This window comes from Colossoma macropomum, unplaced genomic scaffold (assembly GCF_904425465.1).
Source record: "Colossoma macropomum unplaced genomic scaffold, Colossoma_macropomum, whole genome shotgun sequence".
Classification (NCBI taxonomy): Eukaryota; Metazoa; Chordata; class Actinopteri; order Characiformes; family Serrasalmidae; genus Colossoma; species Colossoma macropomum.
This window is the reverse complement of record NW_023494804.1, coordinates 30,986,808-31,008,955: the sequence shown is the minus strand read 5'-3', so window position 1 is coordinate 31,008,955 and position 22,148 is coordinate 30,986,808. Positions and strand designations below refer to the sequence as shown.

The following is a 22,148-nucleotide window of genomic DNA, read 5'->3' as shown; positions in this document are numbered from 1 at the left end:
ATTCACACACACACTCGCACCTAGGGGCAATTTTGCATGTCCAAGTGGCCTGACTGCATGTCTTTAGACTGTGGGAGAACCCGGAGGAAACCCACGCAGACACGGGGAGAACATGCAAACTCCTGTGGTAGACTAGAGGTCTTTAATTAAAATTCAATAAGGTCCAGTCATAGAAAATTCCCTCAAGCAAAGGTCCAGAACATCATAATGTCTAACTTGCATCATGATTCAGTGCCATAGACTGTAAACTGAAGTAGCCTAGTAGGTATATCAACATCTTATACAGTCAACAACTGAATGTCAAATCAAATAAAGTACAGTTCAGTTATATTTCAACAACATTTATTGTCAGTTTTCTCTGTTTAGATCATGCCATGCAACATAATCTGACTCACTTTCTCCTCCGACTGCTGTTTCTCGCCTCGTCCCTCCCCTGTGTGTGCGTCACTCACTGAAGTCTCAGTGCTCATCGTAATGCACAGATTTGATTGGCTGAGTAGTGTCACGTGTGATATTTACAACGCATGCGATTGGTCTGTGAGTCTCCCGGGCCTCTAAGCCGTACCTTAAAGACTAGAAAGGTTATGCCGATTAAAACAGGACCACCCCATCAAAATTAAATAATTCTCCTTAGTTTATTGGTTATAAGCCCAGGCCTGCACAGGACAGCGTCTGGGTCTGGACTCGGACCGCGGTCAGCCTATTAGTGACCTCTGTAGCAGACTGTAAACCGTAGTTGTTTCACCTACTTTACCTAAAATCAGCTTTACTGTTCTTAGTATTGTGTCTACGTTTCACTGGGTACCTCTTGCTATATTGTTAGATTCCAGAGTACTCTGATGCTTATGACTGCTAAACATGAGTTCGACGTTTATTCATATTATCATTATTATTAAGACTTGTATGTATAAAAATATATCAAAATAAAATCCAATATTTTGTATTTTTTATTTTTTTTGCAAAAAATATATGTGCAAGAGAGATCAGCAGTCTACTTTACAAACCTCTACTCATACTGATCAAGCCTTTAATAATAACATGGTAAATAAACAGATACAAGCTTAACAAGAGCTTCAGTGCCCTTCAGAATTACTGGCACATTTGAAGATAAGGAAAAAATGTGTGCAATGGAAATGTGTTGTGTTTACATTGCAAATATGGGCAAAATCTACCCTTTCAGTGAGGTAGAGGTAAAAACATTCAACAAAACAAATACGTCACAGATATTTGCACAACTTATACCATATCTGACCCTTTTTAAAGCTACACTATGTACAACCCCATTTTCCCAAAAAGTTGGGACGCTGTGCAGAATGTACATAAAAACAAAATGCAATGATGTGTAGATCATTTAAACCCTATATTTAATTGAAAATAGTACGAAGACAACAAATCTAACGTTAAAACAGAGAAATATTATTGTGTTTTGAAAAATATACACCCATTTAGAATTTGATGGCAGATGGGGGCGTGTTTACCACTGTGTTTCATTTACATTTACTTACATTTTAAACAGCGTCCCAACTTTTTTGGAATTAGGGTTGTAAGTTTAAGCTGATAAAAGCCAGTCACATTTTCACAGCCTTTTTTGCTCACCTTTATCAAGGTTGCCAGTAATTCTAGAGGACGCTAAATACGATCGTAGCTTTATTGTTTACACACAGCTGCTTGCTAAATTTTCATTAAATGCCTAGAAGATTCAGTGTTTAGAACAGTCATGGATTTTACCAGAGGTGGGTAAAGAGAGACCTTTTACTGCTATGGAGCAAATTTATTTGCCTTTACTTTGCAGTTAGGAGATAAACAAGTAGCTACTACTGAAGAAGTAAGTTTGTTGTACTTCTTGCACGTTTCTCTTAGAATCTAACCTGTAAAACAAATTGTGAAACAATAACATTAACAATAACCCATTTAATATGCCAATTATAATAACATAACCATGAAATGGATGTGAATGTATTGCCTGATGGCTGAGACATTGTTTTACAATGGTTCTGAGATAAAGTTTTAGACCAAAACATATTTTTAAAATACATTCAGGATGGAGAGGTACATTTTAGGGCAAAATAGTATTCAAATAAATCTTGCCATTCACTATTTTACCACCATTGTCAACATTACATACAAAACATAGACACATGTAGGTTCACTGATTGTTTTGGATGTATTTGTGTGGTTTCCCTGGTTTCTCTTCCCGTTGTAAAGAAGTCCAGGTTGGTACGTTTCCATATAATAAATCATTTCACATCAGAACACTCAGAATGATTTTATTTACATCTCAGCAAATGAGTTATGCAGTAATATTGACAAAAATGTGATTCCCCTGTAAATAAATCTGTCTTCTGGGTTTGTTTGTGTATTTTACTGCTGTCATGGGCATTTGCACTAATATTGTGGAATATAGCAAAGTGTACTAGACAACTGCTTCCCAGATTACTGAACTGGCCTCAATTCCAAATTTAATATAACATTTTATATAATATATACAGTGGTGGACAGTAATGAAGTAAATGTAATTCATTACTGTACTTAAGTAGTTTTTTTGTGTATCTGTACTTTACTGAAGTTTTTCCATTTTGGGCGACTTTTTACTTTCACTCCACTACATTTCAAAGCCAAATATCTCACTTTTTACTCCACTACATTATGAGAAATCTGTCGTTCCTTTTGGTTTATGTGTGTATAAAAACGTAACGTCAAAACGAAAGAAGAGTGAAGCGAGAACACCAATCAGGGCACAGCGGTCACTTTGTTTTGAGCTTGTTTTGACGTGTTGGTCATACCGACCCAGTGCAGCACACGGTTCAACATCAGTGCAGCAGCGTAAAATCTGGGAGAGTCTATTCAACATAAATGATGAACTAACCTAACTTTGTGTAAACAGACCACAATATAGAAATATGTACTCATATGCAGTTGTGACTGACGTGTCTTTTTTCTGAATTTATACAAACACTATTTCATTTTATAGTAAATTAGTTTTGTCTAGGTTATGTTTATGAACAGAGACCTACAGATGCAGTTTAGTAAAGGGAAACTCATTTGTGAATCTGAGTTTAAAGTTTTTATTAAACTTAAACTTGTAACTGAGCGTAAATAAATCTTAAACTGAAACTTTGCTTGTTTGTAAAAAGTGATTTCAGAGCCACTCAGTTCTACCTGATGGAAACTGTTTGCCTTCAGTGTTTTGTGCTTATGATAATTTTAATAGACATCAGCGTCACTAATTAATGACATTCTTAAAAGATTGGTGTTACAAGAGAGACACTGGAGTATTTTCACCTAAAATGAGTTAATGAAGCGAGTCTTGTTATAAAAATGATAATAGGACATTAAAGTCATAATTAATCTTTTAGTGCTTTTACTTTTGATACTTCAGGACATTTGAAGGCAAATACTTTTGTACTTTTACTCAAGTGGAGGTCTAAAGGGAGGAAGTTCTACTTTTACTGGAGTAATATTTTACCTTGGGTGTCTCTACTTTAACTCAAGTACATGGTCTATGTTTTTTGTCCAGCACTGGATATAAAATATTTTCTTACAAAATTGCATCACAAGTGTATAATCTGTACTGTCTACTGGTCTGATGTTGCGCCTGTTGACCGCCAGAGGCCGCTGTTTACCCACTATTCCTCTCAGCATCGTGGGCGGCGGAGTGATGATGCTGAGAGGGTGGCTATTCGCGGCTGTATGGATGCGTGTTGCTGTTATGATGGTCACCCGATAACACAGACCTTAAACTGTCTCCTTACAGCAGTGAGTCTGGCTATGACCGAGCGCGGGGGACGTAGTGTCAGATTTTTGTCCTGCTTTTTGCTCTCCTTTGGTGAGTAATAACGGTAGCTAGGCTAGTCTGACCTGCTGGACATTCACAACAACCGCATCTCAGCGTTACTGACCGACTGCGGCTTCGATTCGACCCTGTAAACAAGCTTTAAACCCAGCGCGGCTCCTGTCCTGCTTTCTGGCTCCGGGCTTTTACTCTTTCACTCATTCAGCAACGCTTTCTTATTTCGTCTGATATGTTTGTCATCAAAGAGGCTAGTGGCAAGCCGTTTTAGCCAAAAATGACACCAGCGATACAAGTCAAAATAAAATTCTGAGCAAGAATAAGAATTATAAATAATTATAGGCCTGTCGTTTAATTTTAACTGCTGAAATGTATATTTTTACTAGTCAGAACTGAATTACAGATCACTTTAATGTAATTACAGATATCAACATACATCTTTTTTACTAGTAGCAATAAATATTATAATCTCCATTATGAAAACGTCACTCGTTGATAGGTAATTATGACTAGTCTGCCTAATTATAAATTCAATTTCAGATTTCTAAAACTGACTTTTTACTAGTCAGAACTACGGAGCCCCGCTGGTTATTTATAAATAAAAATAATGCGTGGCCACGCCTTATAAATGCGTGGGAACGAGATCCCAATGCGTGGCCACGCCTTATAAATGCGTGGGAACGAGATCCCAATGCGTGGCCACGACTTAGTAAGGCGTGAGAACGAGATCATGGCTTACTAAGTCGTGGCCACGCTTTAGGATCTCGTTCCCACGCTTTACTAAGTCGTGGCCACGACTTAATCATCTCATTCCCGCGTCTTACTAAGTCGTGGCCACGCATTATTTTTATTTATACAGGATGTCACCAGCGGGGCTCCGTACAGAACTCATATTCAACATATGCTAATTTGTAGAACACCTCTTTTCTCTGTCACACGCTTAGTACAGATTCCTTAGACTATATTTCAAAATAAAAGTCACTCATGGAGTATGGAAGGAGTGAAATTCTAACAGTGACCGCTCATTGTGTAGGGTTGCTGTCTCTTACCAACATTCACCTGCATTTAGCAGGAGGTGGGAGATGCTTTGGCTTTCACATTGATCTACTATTGATATAATAATGTGTTTTATGGCTTGAAAAATTGTATACCTGCTATGCATTTATAGCTTATTTGGTTATGTTTGGGTTGACGTTTTAATTTTTTAGTTCGTTGGCTGCACAAGATGTAGATTTTAACCTGAACTAGGCCAGAAAAAAAGGACTTAGGCCTGGTTTTCACTTACAATGGAAGAAGAAACGCAACCTATCCACACAAACTGGTCTCAGAATCAACCTGCTGTTTATTTACACGGGCGTATCCATCAGGCACACTTAATGACAGGGCAGATCACAAGTTGACCTACTTTTAAAACTATGTGGTGCAGTGCGACTAGATCCTAGACAGGGAAATCACAAATTAAACCCTGCTTTATTTTAAATTTTAAGGGTCCAACCCACCATAAAAATGTCATGGCCTGTAAAGCTACTTGGCACACGTGTTAGCTAGTTAAACTGTTCATAATTGTCAATAATTTAATTGATCTTCTGGTTGCTGATATGTTGTCGATGTTCCTGGAACCCTCCAGTACTTAATTCATGAGTCAGATTCTTCCTCTACCCTTCGTTCCTCTCCCTCTGGATCGCCTTCCGTCTTGCGCTGACTTGCTGCACATATACCACCCTTTTCCCACCTAGTGTCACTCTCATAAATATGCATGAAATACAAATTTCATAGTTGATCTGAAACAATTTTGACTAGTAAGACCTAGGCTCAATCCCATTTCTTGTTTTTACCCCTACCCCTTGTTCTCGAGTGTCTCATCGCCCCTTGGAACTGAGTTACAGGGTAGTGGTTGAAATCCTTCCTCTAAATGGGACCCTCAAATAAAAAGAGCATCACTTCATTAACAGCTACCAGCGCTGCTCTGTAGGCGACCCTGCCAGTCTGCAGTGACAGCAGAGGAGGGTAAAGTTCAGCTCCTCACTGCTGGGCTTTAGTCACATTTAGGGCATCATATGCCTTCAAAGAGGGGGCAATTATTTTTTATCGCCCACCCCTAATTCTTCAGTGATACGAAGCTGAAGTCAGATATTCACCAGCTTCTTGTTCGAATTTTCCCGTTCCACCTTAAATGGAGCAGCAGTTACATTCTGGCGCTTCAGGCGTCAGAACTGCTGGACTATTTAAGGAAGAATCTGACTCATTGAACAGAGTATGAATTAAGTACTGGAGGCTAGCTACAGAGACATTAGCATGCTATTAGCGATTTTTTATGCTTGTTATGAAGAAAATAAACATAATACACTGAAACAACATTAAACTAAGATAATATGATAGTTATTTTAATTTTTTAACAGAGACAATTCTCACATTTGTATGTTTCTTTGGTCTCCTGTTCTCCATCTTGCTGGTTTTTCTTTTTTTCTCATATCTCTCTGTTTGGAGTCTCTGAAAAACCTCTGTTTGGAGGGTCATGTAGCCCCAACACTTCGCCCCACCCCTCTATCTCAACAAGAATCAGGACACCCTACCCCTAGACCTGAACATGCAAAACAGAGGGATAGGGCTAAGTGGTATTTTTGGTATTTTTAATTATTACTGGTTCTATTGTAAGTCATACTAGTCAAAATAAGTAATTACAATTATTAATGTTAATATTAATTATTAAAGTAATTATTCAAGTAAGTATAGATATCTGTTTCTTACATATACAGAGTTAAAAAAGTGGTTATTACTAGTCAAAACTGCATTGTGACTAGCTATAATTTAACATTTAGGTATCAGTAATATTACTCTTACTAGTCAAAATAAAATTCTAGATCTACAACTGCATTTTAGAGATCTAAGTGTGTGAAGCAGCGCCATCGCAGGTCCTGCCTTCCTGCTGCTGTTAGACTGTACCTCCAACACTGCTCCCAGTAGAAACTCCTCCACCCCCCATTAGACCTCACACTCCTACAGAACATAAACTGTGAATTTATCACTTTTCCTGTGTGCAATATAATCAATACTCCATGTGCAATATTTTAAAAATATCTCTGTAGTGTAAAGTTTTTTGCTTTACTATTTATAATGTTTATATTGTTAACTCCTCACCATCCCATGGGTAACATAGATCAGTACCTCATGTGCCAAACTCTGTGAAATTCAGGTAAAATATCCTTACAGTGTAAATGTTTTAGCTTTTATTTAATTATAATCCTTAATATTGTTGCTTTTTGTGAAGGATAGAGTTTATATTTTTATTTTATTTTTTACTTTTAGTATTATATATGTTTACTGTAAAGTAACAAGTAACAAACTGTAAAATCTTGTTAATTCTCTTCTTGTTATTTCTTTTCTTGAGTGCTTCGCTCTCTCTTTGCTGCTGTAACACTGAGAATTTCCTCATTGTGGGACTAATAAAGGATTATCTTATCTTATCTTAAAACTATACTTATCTATAATGCATATTATAACTAATTCTAACTATATTAAAAATATCTTGAATAAGTATTGCTACTATTGCTACGTCAAAATTAAATTATGGATATGTGCACCTGGATTTTTTACTAGTCAAAATTAAAGCATATATATCTGTATTAGAGTTTCTAGTAGTACAAATGTAATACAGTCAACATCTGTAATTTTATTTTTTACTAGTAAAAATGTATTTATACACAAGACAGAATGAAATTCCATGTAAATCAATAGTGACATATGACTAGTGAAGATTACATTATTGGTATGTCATCCTGGCAGCAATATAACTACTCAAAATAGCTTTATAGATATATGTACGTAATATTATGACTAGTAAAAAATTGTATAATGCACATCTGGAATCATTACAGATCTCCAAATTTGAGTTTTCACCAGTAAAAACAGTCACGAGTATCACTGGTGTCATTTTAGGTTAAAAGGGTTCTCCATAGTGGCTCCACTACTGAACTGAACATCCGTTTTTTTTCCCTCTCTTCCTGCAGTTCCTCTCTCCAGCTCCACCCATGATGTGACCGCAGGTGGCTCTCCAGTGAGGATAGCTTCTCTCACCTCTCGCTGTTCTTAGAGCTGCGCTTGGGGCTGACTGATTGTCCAGTTTTGTCTTCCCTGTTTAAGCCATGTGCTTTTTGTTTACGTTTCTCCATGTGCTTTTGTTGTTATTTTGGTTTGGTCTCCTCCCTGGTCCCGCCCCCTTGTAATTGTCTTCAGCTGTCTGTAGCTCCGCCCTCTCGTTCTTCCTAGGTGTTGCTCGTTTTCCCTTTGTGTATTTATTACCCGTGTTTGGTTCAGTCTTTGTCTTGAATTTTCTCTGTTTGTTTCCTGGTTTCTGGTTTTGTTACTTTATGGATTTGTTTCTTTGGTGGGCCTTTTGGACTTTGTTAAGTTTTGAATTTGCAATAAAAGCCATTCGCACATGCGTCCAGCCTCTATGCCTCCAACGTGACACAGATAAAACCATTAAGCTTTAAAACTGTTGCTCACAAATACTGGTCTGAGTACTAGTGCTAATATTAATATTAATATCAATCAACTGTATCAACCTGTGTTTCAATAAGATGTAATCTTGGTAACTTCTTAATTAAGTTCTTAATTCTTTTTCCACAGAAAACAGTGGACAGACAAGTGCCTGTAAACCAGCTAGTCGGTGAGTTATCTTTGGTGAAAGACCTTTATTTCAATGACAAAACGCTTATTTAATGATAAAATAGCAATTTACTGAATATATAATCTCGTTATATTTCTTGTACTTGTCTCGTAGATTCTACTCTGTATACACATCTTATAATATTACAGTAAACATTTACGATTACATGCTATTTTCTTAAACGATGGTATGTTATTGTGTCTTATAGTATAAATGAACAATCCCAGAATTCCCAGAAATCTGTACAGAAGTAAAATGGGAAAACTAAGGACATTAACCACATTAACACATAATATGCCGTATTTCATTAAAACAAGATGTAATTTGTTTTTAGAATTTTAATAGTTAATAGCTTAATAGGAAGGTGAGATAATAACCATGAAGTAGTTTGATTTGGCTTTGGTCATCCAAATTTAGGAAATGGAGCCAGTGAATCAGTTGGTGTTGTGTGTACAGTTACACGTTTTTCAAAAGAATCCAGACACCCCACTGTCAGTAGAACAGGAACAGCAGCACATGAGCCCTAAGGTCGTTATGTGTCAGCATCCCCAGTGCCATCAGCTAGAGGGGTATAAAGCCCCCCGGCACTGGGCTTTGATACAGTGGAACTGTGTTCTTTTCAGTGATTGAGCTCTTTATAATATCTCTCGTATAGAGATAGGGGTGTAGAGTTGGGGCGGCATTTATGGTCAAGAACTAATCATCCAACGTCAGTAACTCACCTCACGAATGCATCTGTGGCTCAATGCAATCAAATCCTCTCAGCAATGTTTCAATATCTAGTGAAAACCTTCCCAGAAGAGTAGAGGCTGGTAGTACATGGCCTGCTGTTAGTGTGTGTGTGTGTGTGTGTGTGTGAGGGTGGACAATATGGACAGGCTGCTGACTGGCTACAGCTGCTAAAGGAGAACCCTATGCTGGACACTTGTGATATTTTAAACATCTGGTATTTTTACATAAATTGTTATGGCTGTATTGATTAAAAAAACAATACTGCGGTGGGTCCAGCACACCACTGAGTAACAAACACACCAACACCACACAAGGGTTGAGGCCATTTACCACCAGCTTGTTAAAATGAGACAAACTGAAAATATGATGTTGTTAAAAGGTGACAAAATACATGTGAGTGCCTGTCAGTATACTTTGGTGCGCACAAGTATAGATGGGAAACACGAGTGAAATCTCTTCTCTCTCTCTCTCTCTCTCTCTCGTTCTCTCAGCTCTCCGTGAAGTCGTATTTGTTATGCAGAGCCAGAGGAACTCCTACCACGCCCAGAGGGCAGGGCAGAGGAGAGCTCATCTTTTCCATCAAGCACAGAGCCTCAAACAGGTACTTGTACATCCGACAAGGTCATTCCTACATTGTTTTCTGCTCGCATAACTCTTTTGGTTCATATCTCACAGATGTAAAGAGAGATAGACAGACGGATAGACAGACGGATAGACAGACAGATAGATTGATAGATGGATAGACAGATGGATGGATAGATAGATAGATAGATAGATAGATAGATAGATAGATAGATAGACAGACAGATGGATAGATAGATAGATAGATAGATGGATAGACAGATGGATAGACAGACGGATAGACAGACAGATAGATAGATAGATAGATAGATTGATAGATGGATAGACAGATGGATGGATAGATAGATAGATAGATAGATAGATAGATAGATAGACAGACAGATGGATAGATAGATAGATAGATAGATAGATAGATAGATAGACAGACAGATGGATAGATAGATAGATAGATAGATGGATAGACAGATGGATAGACAGATGGATAGACAGACAGATAGATAGATAGATAGATAGATTGATAGATGGATAGACAGATGGATGGATAGATAGATAGATAGATAGATAGATAGATAGATAGACAGACAGATAGATAGATAGATAGATAGATAGATAGATAGATAGATAGATAGATGGATAGACAGACAGATGGATAGATAGATAGATAGATAGACAGATGGATAGACAGACGGATAGACAGACAGATAGATAGATAGATAGATAGATAGATAGACAGACAGACAGATGGATAGATAGATAGATAGATAGATAGATAGATAGATAGATAGATAGATAGACAGATGGATAGATAGATAGATAGATAGATAGATAGATAGATAGATAGATAGATGGATAGATAGATGGATAGACAGATGGATAGACAGACGGATAGACAGACGGATAGATAGATAGATAGATAGATAGATAGATAGATAGATAGATAGATAGATAGATAGACAGATAGATAGATAGACAGATGGATAGACAGACAGATGGATAGATAGATAGATAGATAGATAGATAGATAGATGGATAGACAGATGGATGGATAGACAGACAGATGGATAGACAGACAGACAGATGGATAGATAGATGGATAGATAGACAGATGGATAGATAGATGGATAGATAGACAGATGGATAGACAGACAGATGGATAGACAGACAGATGGATAGACAGATGGATGGATAGATAGATAGATAGATAGATAGATAGATAGATAGATAGATAGATAGACAGATGGATAGACAGACAGATGGATAGACAGACAGATGGATAGATAGACAGATGGATGGATAGACAGATGGATGGATAGGTAGATAGATAGATAGATAGACAGATGGATATAGATAGATAGACAGATGGATAGACGGATGGATGGATGGATAGATAGATAGATAGATAGATAGATAGATAGATAGATAGATGGATGGATGGATGGATGGATGGATGGATAGATAGACAGATGGATAGATAGATAGACAGATGGATAGATAGACAGATGGATAGACAGACAGACAGATAGACAGATGGATAGATAGACAGATGGATAGATAGACAGATGGATGGATAGATAGACAGATGGATGGATAGATAGACAGATGGATGGATGGATAGACAGATGGATGGATGGATAGATAGATAGATAGATAGATAGATAGATCAATCACTATTATTAACCCTAGAGGGAAATTCTTCTATTGCGGCAAAGAAAGCACAGTGAAGAGCAAAACAAGAGCGAAACAAGTGACCCTTATTAGTCCTTATTAGTTTTTAAACACCTCAGTGTCACTGCTGGACTGAGAATAGTCCACCAACCAAAAAACAGTGTCCTGTGGGCAGCGTCCTGTGACCACTGATGAAGGACTAGAGGATGACCAACACAAACTGTGCAGCAGCAGATGAGCTATCGTCTCTGACTTTACATCTACAAGGTGGACTGACTAGGTAGAAGTGTCTAATAGAGTGGACAGTGAGTGGACACAGTGTTTAAAAACTCCAGCAGCACTGCTGTGTCTGATCCACTCAGACAAGCGCAACACACACTAACACACCACCACCACGTCAGTGTTACTGCAGTGCTGAGAATGATCCACCACCCAAATAGTACCTGCTCTGTGAGGGTCCATGGAGGTCCTGACCACTGAAGAACAGGGTAAAAGGGGGCTAACAAAGTATCAGAGAAACAGATGGACTACAGTCTGTAACTGTAGAACTACAAAGTGCACCTATATAGTAAGTGGAGCTGATAAAATGGACAATGAGTGTAGAAACAAGGAGGTGGTCATAATGTTATGCCTGCTCGGTTTAGTCTGAATGGAAATCCAGTATCTCCTTATTTATAATCTCCTGTAAAGGATGTGACTGAATAAGTGCTGGAAACCATATTTACATTCACCACAATGGTCCATCTGCTGTGGTTATGAAAGCGGCTCCTGAACAGACAAGTTGTTTTATTCTCTTTGGTCAGAACAATTGATTCATTCAAAGCAGTTCTCTAAGTGCAGCTCGTCATTGTCTCAGCTCAAGGAGTTCTGGTCTTTTGTGTTTTCTGACACAACACATGCCCCTGCCACAAGGGGGCACTCTTAGCTTGATTTCTCAGCAAGGCCTATGTGGACGTCTAGAGGAAGCTGTATGAGTTGAGGTGAATGGTTTACTTATAATTTATATGCAGCGTGTGTTTGTGTTTGTGTGTGTGTGTGTGTGTGTGTGTGTGTGTGTGTGTGTGTAATCTTCTGAGCCTTCAGTCTTACTGATAGGGAAAATGATGGACAGCACTATGGGATCCTTTTTTAATTGTTCCTGATTGTTGAACAAAAAAGACAAAGAACCTCTGAGGATCTTTTGTATTTTTTTGTTTTCTGTTTTGACAGTGATTTGCACGCTCTGCCTCTGCCACACACACACACACACACACACACACACACACACACACACACACAATCACAAAACTTCAAAGGTTGAAAGTATGAATATTTAGTGGTTCCTGCAAGCACTCGTGTTTGCATTTTGGAAGGTCTGATCAATTTTGAAAGCTAATTTTAAAAAACAACTTTGCGGCTTGTAGTGAAATGAAGAGCTTTGGTTTTTCTAAGAGGTGTTTTGTATCTGCCTCATTAACTGTACTCAAATGTACTTTGTTTATATAGCACCTTTTACGGTAGACACTGGGCCAGCTTCATAAAACTTGGCAGTGACAGCGCTACGCCATGCGAAATGTGCAGCAAGGTAAATAAGGGCTATTCATAAGGTCACTGTGGGGGCAATTAATGTGTTGGTGTCTTTTCACCTGTGTAATAAACAAGAACCAATCAAAATCCAAATGTAAATGAGGTCAAACATTTGAAAGACCTGCCAAGTGACGCTCCATTTAGTTGCCATAAAAAACAAAAACTAAGCAAAAAGGAAACTAATTTTATGGGAAGAAATGCTAACAAATAATAATAAATTGTTTAGCTGTTAACCAAAAAACAAAATATTCTTAGCAGAAGATGTCTACTATTAAAAAATTAAACTTTTAATTGTAGAAATTGTATATTAGCATGTGAGGTTTATTTTTTCAATTAAATATAAATAATGGTGATAATAAATTTGAAAAAATCAGTCCTTTTATCCAATTCATTATAATTACAGTAATTTTTGAAATTTGATAGTTATTACAAATAAAAAAAAATTGACATGCTGAAATTTGAATCGCTTTGGCAAGCCTTTTTAGCTTTTATTTCTTATTTTCCTTGATATCAGAAATTTAGTTTACTCACGTGAAAATTAATTTTCAACTAGTAAATATTTAATGATGATTTCTTCATATCAGAAATTTGATTTGCACATGTGGAATTTGAATATTAGATATCGAATTCCTTTGCAAAATCATTTGAAATTGAATAATGTTATTAAAAGTTAAAACTGCTAGTAATAAAATCAGTTCAAACATTAAAACCTCAACATGTCACATTACTCTTCACTAAACCTGCTTTCCATACACAGAAAGGGGATTTGGGAAACACTGAATTGACTCAGTGCCAGTTAAATCTGCTAATCTGAACACCGCTCAAGTCTTTTTTCTCCATCAATGTGTGTCTTTTTAAATACACTGATCAGGCATAACATTATGACCACCTCCTTGTTTCTACGCTCATTGTCCATTTTATCAGCTCCACTTACTATATAGGTGCACTTTGTAGTTCTACAGTTACAGACTGTAGTCCATCTGTTTCTCTGCATACTTTGTTAGCCCCCTTTTACCCTGTTCTTCAGTGGCCAGGACCCCCATGGACCCTCACAGAGCAGGTACTATTTGGGTGGTGGATCATTCTCAGCACTGCAGTAACACTGACGTGGTGGTGGTGTGTTAGTGTGTGTTGTGCTGGTCTGAGTGGATCAGTCACAGCAGTGCTGCTGGAGTATGTGCAATTTGTTGTTTGTGGGCCCAAACATGTTTGAAAACATTATATAAAATGTCATTAATTAACGGTGGTATAAAATGACCAAAAAGACAATGACATTGTTAATTGTGGGTAGTTTGAAGGTTCTAACCAATGCACTGGAGCGGTTCCACTCTGAAGGTGTCTTATTTGACTAATTAGCCGCTTTTTTTGCTAGTTAGCTTTAGTTATTGACTTGGCTGACATGAAATGATGTACTGCACTGTTCTGCACACAGAATCATATATACAGTTGAAGAACCCTGAGATGGCTTTGGCTGCCTGCCTGTTTGTGTCAGTTCTTGTTTTCTAATGCGCACTGGAAAAACACCCTTTGTGTCTGCATGGTTGTTGGTGGAGCTTCTAGCCAATGAAGACTGAGCTCTGTCGTCTCTCCGCTCACACATCCTGTGGAGAGAAACTGTGGAGTCTGGCTCTGACAACCTCAGCTGTCTCACTCAAATGATTGTAATAGAATCATTAGGGCATCCAGTGGCTCCACCCAAAAATCTAATCGGCATGTGTTATAGCCAAGGGCTGATCGATCTACACAGGCCTGAGTTAAGCCGAACAATCCAAATGTAAATCCTCTATGAATAAAAATTCACCTCCTCACTAAAATTCTTTCAAATGCAAGCACAGCAGTGAGGTCTTCTGGGATTTTCTATGTTTGCCAGATCTGCAAAGACTGTGGGACTAATCTTTAAGTGTCTGTTCATTTATGCTTAGGCTACTCAGATGAAGGTCTGGTGAACCAATAAAGATCCAAGTCTATAAATTCTAATTTACCTGTCATTTTACTGCAAAAATTTGCATTGATATTTTAATTATTATTTGTATTACTGTTATTATCAATGATATTGGTAATGATTTTGGTGATTTAAATGGTCCATATTTGGACACTCAATTGTCCTGGTCCATTTTTTTTTACAAACCCAATTCCAGAAAAGTAGCGACGGTGGGAAAGATGTAAATAAAACAGACACCAATGATTTTTGAAGTTCTTTTTGACCTGTATTCAAATTAAAACACTACATAGACATGTTTCCACTAATTAACTTTATTGTTTTATTGTACAAATAATTCTAAATTTGATTTAAACATTCAGTAATCACATCTGTGCCCCTAATGAGCAAGCTGATAGTGCCAGTGTCAGAAAAACTCTCTAAGAGCATGATGAACCCTGATAGCGAGAGGATAGTGGACCACTTTTGGCCCGCTGATGGCAAAGCTGGTAGTCCATTGTAGGGCTAGGCGATAAAACGATAACGATAATTATCGCGATATAACTTTTCCTCAAGAGAAATATAAGAAATGTTTGATAAATCTTCGATATAATAGACCATTCTCACACTTTCACGTTCTAGCGAAGGCCCTGTTGGCGTTTTCTACTGCAAGGAAAAAAAAACACTACTCGGCTGTCGCCAGGAGAGGGCGCACTTCTGAGTTTTTCAATTAGGGAGGGAGGGGGCGACGAGTAAAATTGAGTCTCCAAATATACTTTAGCAACGTCTGAAAGGTGGAGTTATATATTCCCTGTTTGAGTGGAGCGACCGGCGTTCTGTTCTCCTGTGACCGAGTCTGAGTAACGAGATCAGTGGCGTAACTGTACTGTCCTACAGTGAACTCACCTCTTTCCTAACATCCTAACCAGCTTTAGCAGCGTTAAATCACGTCTGATCCTCACAACTACAGCACTGTTACGGCGCCAGTCATATTTTAGTATTAGTGCATTCACAAGCAATAAAAGTGAAAGAAAGAAGTGGTTCATATGAGTTACAGCCCTGATTTAAACTACAGTGAACTGAGGAAGCTGTGACACCTTGGGCTGTGGGAGAGCACTATCTTCTCAGGCTAGCTGTTTTTAGCAGCTGGCTAACTTGAAGCAGCGCTCCGTCACTCACACAGCACAGAGAATTGATAATACTGTAGATCAAACAAGACAAAAAAGCACTGATTTCAGTTTAAACGGACCTAAAAGGAGGACTCTGTTTGTCTGGTGTTGATATATTGTGGTTCACCCCTTAAACTACTATAATAGCATAGAGAAACCCAGTCGTCTGCTGACTGGTGTCTGAATACTGTGATATGCTCTGATGTGGATGTGGTGGGACTGATGGCAGTAAGGCGGTGTGATCCATCACTGACGTACCGAGCCAGCTAATGTTTGCCGTGCGTATTAAGTTGACATTGACATTGTTGTTGGCCACTTGTTTAGCATTTATAACGGGAAAGCCGAGCGCTCGTCACCAGACAGCTAAAAATAATCTTTTCTCTCTTAATTTATGACTATTACAAAAACTGCAGCCGTGCTTTTCCAGGTGGTAGAAACAGCTAATCAGACACTTTCTCCCATGACAGATTTGTGAAATGTTCCACTGTTTGGTGAGTGTTTGTCGTGTTCTCACCATAAAGGATAGTTTAAAACAGCAATTAACCACCCAGGAGCAAAAATCAGCCTTCAAACTTGAAAGAAATAATGATTTGACATTTATCGCGATATGTATCGATATCGAACAATATGACATTTTCTTTATTGTGATGACATTTTTGGCCATATCGCCCAGCTCTGGTCCATTGGTGTTTTTGCTCAGCGTTTTCTGGGCAGCCCACTAATGGTTATGTAGAGTGTTAGACAAAATTCCACTTATCGCTCATTTTCTACTCGTAGTCCAATTTACTTTACCAGCTTTCTTTAGTTATACATTGTAAATTAGTTTAGTAAATCATTTTAATCAGTAAAATCATTTTAACAGTGTCAGCAGCAACGTTTTCTATAAAATCGTTTCACATCAGGCCTAGTCATATCTCAGTTGTTTGTAATATTTGTCTGAGTTTATTTATCTAAAATGAAAAGCTCTGTGAATTTAAAATCTGTTTGAGGAGATTAAAAACTAAGGAAAAGCTTGTATGCAGGACAATAATCTGGCAGTGGCAAATAGCCAGCGGGGTGCCGACCTCATCACGCCAGTGGACCAATATATGCTCGCTGTCTGGGAAAGAAACAGTCAGGAACCAAGACTCAAATGAGGAACTCTTCCTGCCCTGAACTGCACTGAATGGAGTTAAGATACAAGTTTACCAGTTGTAGTGTCACTCAGGTCACACAGAGGAAAGAGCAGTGAGATTAAACACTGAGTGAGTGATTTAGCTGTATCAGTATTAGGCCGAGGATGTTAGATATGAGGGAACAAGTAAGAGGTTCAATATAAGACAAAATAACTTTCGGATACAGGTTAGGAGTTCGTCTCAAAGCTCATCACAACTCTAGAATTGAGTGGGATGTGATGATAGACTATTCATTAAAATTTCTGGGGCATCCAGGTGAGGCTTAATAGGCTGAATCAATGCCTCTAAAAGCTTGTTACCCACGTTTGCAGCCTGCCTTTTAACCCAGTTTTCATAATGAGTGAAGCAGGCATTTTGAAAACCCATGAAACAGTTTTGAAGACTGCTACTGATCTCATTTGAGGGAGAGGAAAAAAAAATCACGGCAGCAGCAAAGTTAAGCCACAGCATTTAAGCACCTGCGTTTCAACCTACAGTGATCCCAATATGTGGTTTTAAAGTTACACTCCAGCATTTTTCAACCTAATCTCCGTCTGCCACTTCTGTAGCACATGATCGATTACTAAGGACAGTAATTTTCCTGTCTTTTAAAAAGAACAGAAAGCCTTTTGACTCAAAACACCCCTATAAAGGAAGCCAGTGGGCATCTTCTTGAGTTTTCCAGGTTTTCTGTTCAGTACAGGCAGATGTGGCTAAATTACTGTCTGTAGTGACTGACTGTATGTAAAATATGCAGCAGACAGAAACTGATCTGAAAAATGGCAGCGGTAGTAATTTATGAGTGTTCATGAGTCGCTTACCCTGATACCTGTAGCACCCTGGCACTGCTGTTCGTACATTGAGTTGGAAACCTGCGTTCATCTCTGCACATTTTCACATCAAATTTTACATTTTATAAATCAGTGCTTAATCATGCATTTTCACATACTATCATTTTAAGGTCAACCACTGTTTTTAAGGCCCTTGGAAATAAATTTAATATTCAATTTGATGTGATACAAGGCCAGTAATAAGGAGTGCCTGAATATGTGCCTTGTGTTCAAATGCTGTTGTTAATGTTTGCACCATGCACCAGTGAACATATTTTCAACCGTAGATATAAATACCTAGATGCCACGTTGGGTCCAGCCAGGCACGTCAGTGGCGCAGCCATTTTGGGGTGGTCAACATCACTGCTGGACTGCATTCAGTACCGTTACAGAGCGGCAGTTTAAGAAAGATACTGTCCAAAATTACACTATTTCAGGAATATTACACTCAGAAAGTGGGATAGGATTATATAACGGAGAGAACACAGTGATCCACACTCATGTCTGTGTGATGCGTATTGTCTGTGTGATGTTTGTGTAGATATGGTCGTGTGGTTAATGAGGCACAGAGAACCTGCTGATGTGATTGTTTTTCCTCTGGTTTTATATTAAGCTTATTTCATTTAATAGTCTATTCAGGGGATCCTAACTTTATGTAGTAGTTATTTATTTACAGTAAAAAGTTAAAGATTTGTAGTTCGGTAATTTATAGCATTCCTGGTAACACTTTCTATGAATGTCACCTTTGTAAGCATCTATAAACACATTCATAACATGTTATAATGCATTCATAAGACATTACAAACATAGCTATAAATATTTATAAAAATGCTTTATACGTTATAGGCATGTTTATTATGCATTATGAATTGTTAACAAAATACATTATAAGTACTGATCATAACAAGTTATAAAAGCTCATAAGTCGTATTAGTCCGCTCTAAGTAAAGTGAAGCGTACTGTACTAAAGCCTCCTCCAGTGTTAAGAGTGAGGCTTCAAGTTGAAGTATTTACTGAAGGATTTACTGAAACACTAAAACATACATAATAAAGCTCATTACAGGCTTCAAATGTCAGAGTTTAAACTAGTGCTGCCATCAGTGTTTTGCCCAGTGTGGGAAAGGTAATGTACACCACCGTTAGCTTGGTGTTTGTCTTTACTTTACGCTCTCCAAGCTGGGACTGACTTCTTTGGCACTGAAATTATAACATGTTATTAACACTATTTATAATGCATGATATTAACAATCATAATGTATAATAAACATGGCTATAAAGTGTAATTCAGTGTAATTCTTTTTTATAAATATTTATAACCATGTTTATAATGCCTTATGAATACATTATAACATGTTATAAATGTGTTTATAGACGCTTACAAATACGACATTCATAGAAAGTGTTACCGCATTCCTTAATCTGTGTAGATATTCATAATAGATTAACGTTAGCACCTTCTTACACAAACCTGAAGTTAGATTCTTATTCTCCAGCTTCTTGTTTGAATTTTCCCGTTCCACCTTAAATGGTGCAGCTGTCACTTTCTGGTCCCTGAAGCTGCACCATTTAAGGTGGAACGGGAAAACTCAAACAAGAAGCTGGCGAGTAGGAAGTCAATTTTAGCTCCTTCTTACTGTGTTTTGGGGGGTTTATTTCATTTTTATGTGTATTAAGATTAGAAGTGATTCACACACTGATGGATTTGCTGATGTGTGAGATTGTTATGCTACTGAGAGCAGATCCGAGCAGCCTAGATTAACCTGTGTCTGAGGATTATAACTAAACAAATTTGGTGAAAATCAGTTGAGTAATTAGGCCGATGTTATGGCCGAATTAATCCTGAGACTCATCGTCTCTCAATACAAGTGAACTTGTTCACAAGTGGATCTTGACCGCTCCAACATGGCGGACGCGCAGACGTATCGCCTCAGATAGAGAACAAGAGACAACTCAGCATCTAGATATGTATATCTATGTTTTCAACTTTCAATCCTGAGGTCAGGGTTCAGTTTGATCTTTGATATTTTGTAAATTAAAGAGGTTTAAAAAATCATTGTACAAATTTCAAATTATACTACACAGATTGGTTTGGCTCAGATAAATAAAAAATTCTCAAAATAGATTTTTTAATGCCTACTGCTCTAACCTCTAACAAAATAATCCCAAACAATCACAACCACTACAGTTTATTACTGGTTTATGAAAAGCCCAGTCATTTACCCTTGTGTGGTGTTCAGGTCTGTGGGACCCATTTTCAATGTTTACCAAAAGAAAAAATGATGTGATTTATTATTATTTCAACCTCAGATTCTTGGCCTTTGCTCATTTTCTGTGAAGAACATATAAAATAACCCATTTTCAGTGTCTTCACTCTGTTCACCCCCCACACATTTATATTACACATGTGGTGTTGGGTGAACCTGCGGGGAGTAAAAGTGTGGAGGTGCTGTGTCCTTCACTCTGTTCTCCTCCTACATGGCCTGCTGTTAGTGTGTGTGTGTGTGTGTGTGTGTGTGAGGGTGGACAACATGGACAGGCTGCTGACTGGCTACAGCTGCTAAAGGAGAACCCTACGCTGGACACTTGTGACATTTTAAACATCTGGTATTTTTACATAAACTGTTATGGCTGTATTGATTAATAAAACAATAATGTGGTGGGTCCAGCAGACCACTGAGTAACACACACACAACACCACACAAGGGTTAATTAGAATAATGTTTTTGTATTTGGGATCTAAACATTGAGCTGGACCTTCTTTTTTTGAGATTGTGGTTTGAAATGAACTCACATTATTAACAAATTAATAGCACATTATAAGAGGCGTGCAGATTTTAAAGTAAAGAGGCAAAAAACACCAGATTGATACTCAGTATTGGCCGATATGAATTCCTCAGATGTCGGTATCAGGAGAGAAAAAGTCTGATCGGTGCATCCCTGATCTAATCGAGTCTAATCAGCCATGCTGGGAGCAGGGAAAACACTCAGATGTGCAGGACGGCGTGTTCAGGACGAAGGTCTTCCTGTAAGCCACTGCTACAGTGGCAAAAAAGGAGTGTGTGAAGCACTAGATTAGGCTGTAATGTTTGAAAGTGTTTGCGTACATTGCAGATTGGGAGCACCTGGCTGTGTACGCCACTGGGACCGTCCAAAATAGCCTGTCTGGCAGGCTTCCATGCCCCCTTAATTTGTGCATGCTTTAATTTGCCATCCACAGAGGGCAACGCCACAGCTAATCGACAGCTTTTGGAAATGAGTTCTCACAAACATGCGTCAGCAAGACGCTTGTGACGCATGGCTATAGCGCGAGCCTCTGAAACCATTTCAGCCGCAGCTGCGACCTGTAAGAATGCTTATGACCCTTCGGTTTTGCCTGTGGTTTGTAACTTATAATACCTTTTTCGTGTTTCCTATTTTTGCCAGCTCATATAATTCATGTCCTGCTTCTTCTTCCTTTCGCATTCGTCGCGGCAGCTTCTCTCTCTGACGCACCAGCTCCTTATTGGCACCTCCTCTGTCAGCACTCTCTGTCTGTCCTACACGCTGTCCTTCTTTTGTATCCCGTCTCTCTGCCTCCCTTTCATTATTTTCCATTATTCTGCCCTGCACTGGCCCAATTGTTAGCCCTGCGCCCTCTCTGGTGCTGCCTGGATGCTTTGGGTTCTTTCTGTTGCTGCATTTACTTACTCTATCTCTTATTCTCTTTTCTCTCTTCTTTTTCCACTTTTCTTCACTCTGTTTTCTCCATTTTCTCTCGTTTTCTTTTTTAGCCATTGTTTAGCGCTAACCAGCCTCAAGGAGGGAAATGCATTCCATCACCACTGTAAAGTAAGATGAGGAAAGCTTTAAACCTTCCTCAACATGCAGAACGTTCTAGAAAGCATTGCCAAACCTTATTAATGCTGCTTAACAGTTGTGTACAATGTCCTTTGACTGTTTGTGAGCCTGCCTGTGTTATTTTTGGGCGAGGCTGTTAACAAGCCCTGGTTTCTCAGCAGGAACAAATTTGAGTGGACATTTTGAATAATAGTTGGTTGGTCAGCCTCCCTGGATCATCGGCGTAGGGAGCAAAA

At 38.3% G+C, this 22,148-nt stretch overlaps 1 protein-coding gene across 1 annotated transcript in view; it reads left to right on the top strand.

Moving 5' to 3' along the window:
• The window catches only part of b3glctb (beta 3-glucosyltransferase b), an 80,129-nt gene that overhangs the window by 915 nt on the left and 57,066 nt on the right, over positions 1 to 22,148 (top strand). Inside the window, exons 2-3 of the mRNA XM_036594451.1 lie at positions 8,420 to 8,459; positions 9,683 to 9,792. Coding sequence (XP_036450344.1) covers positions 8,420 to 8,459; positions 9,683 to 9,792 — 150 coding nt within the window. The remainder of the gene's footprint in view (positions 1 to 8,419; positions 8,460 to 9,682; positions 9,793 to 22,148) is intronic.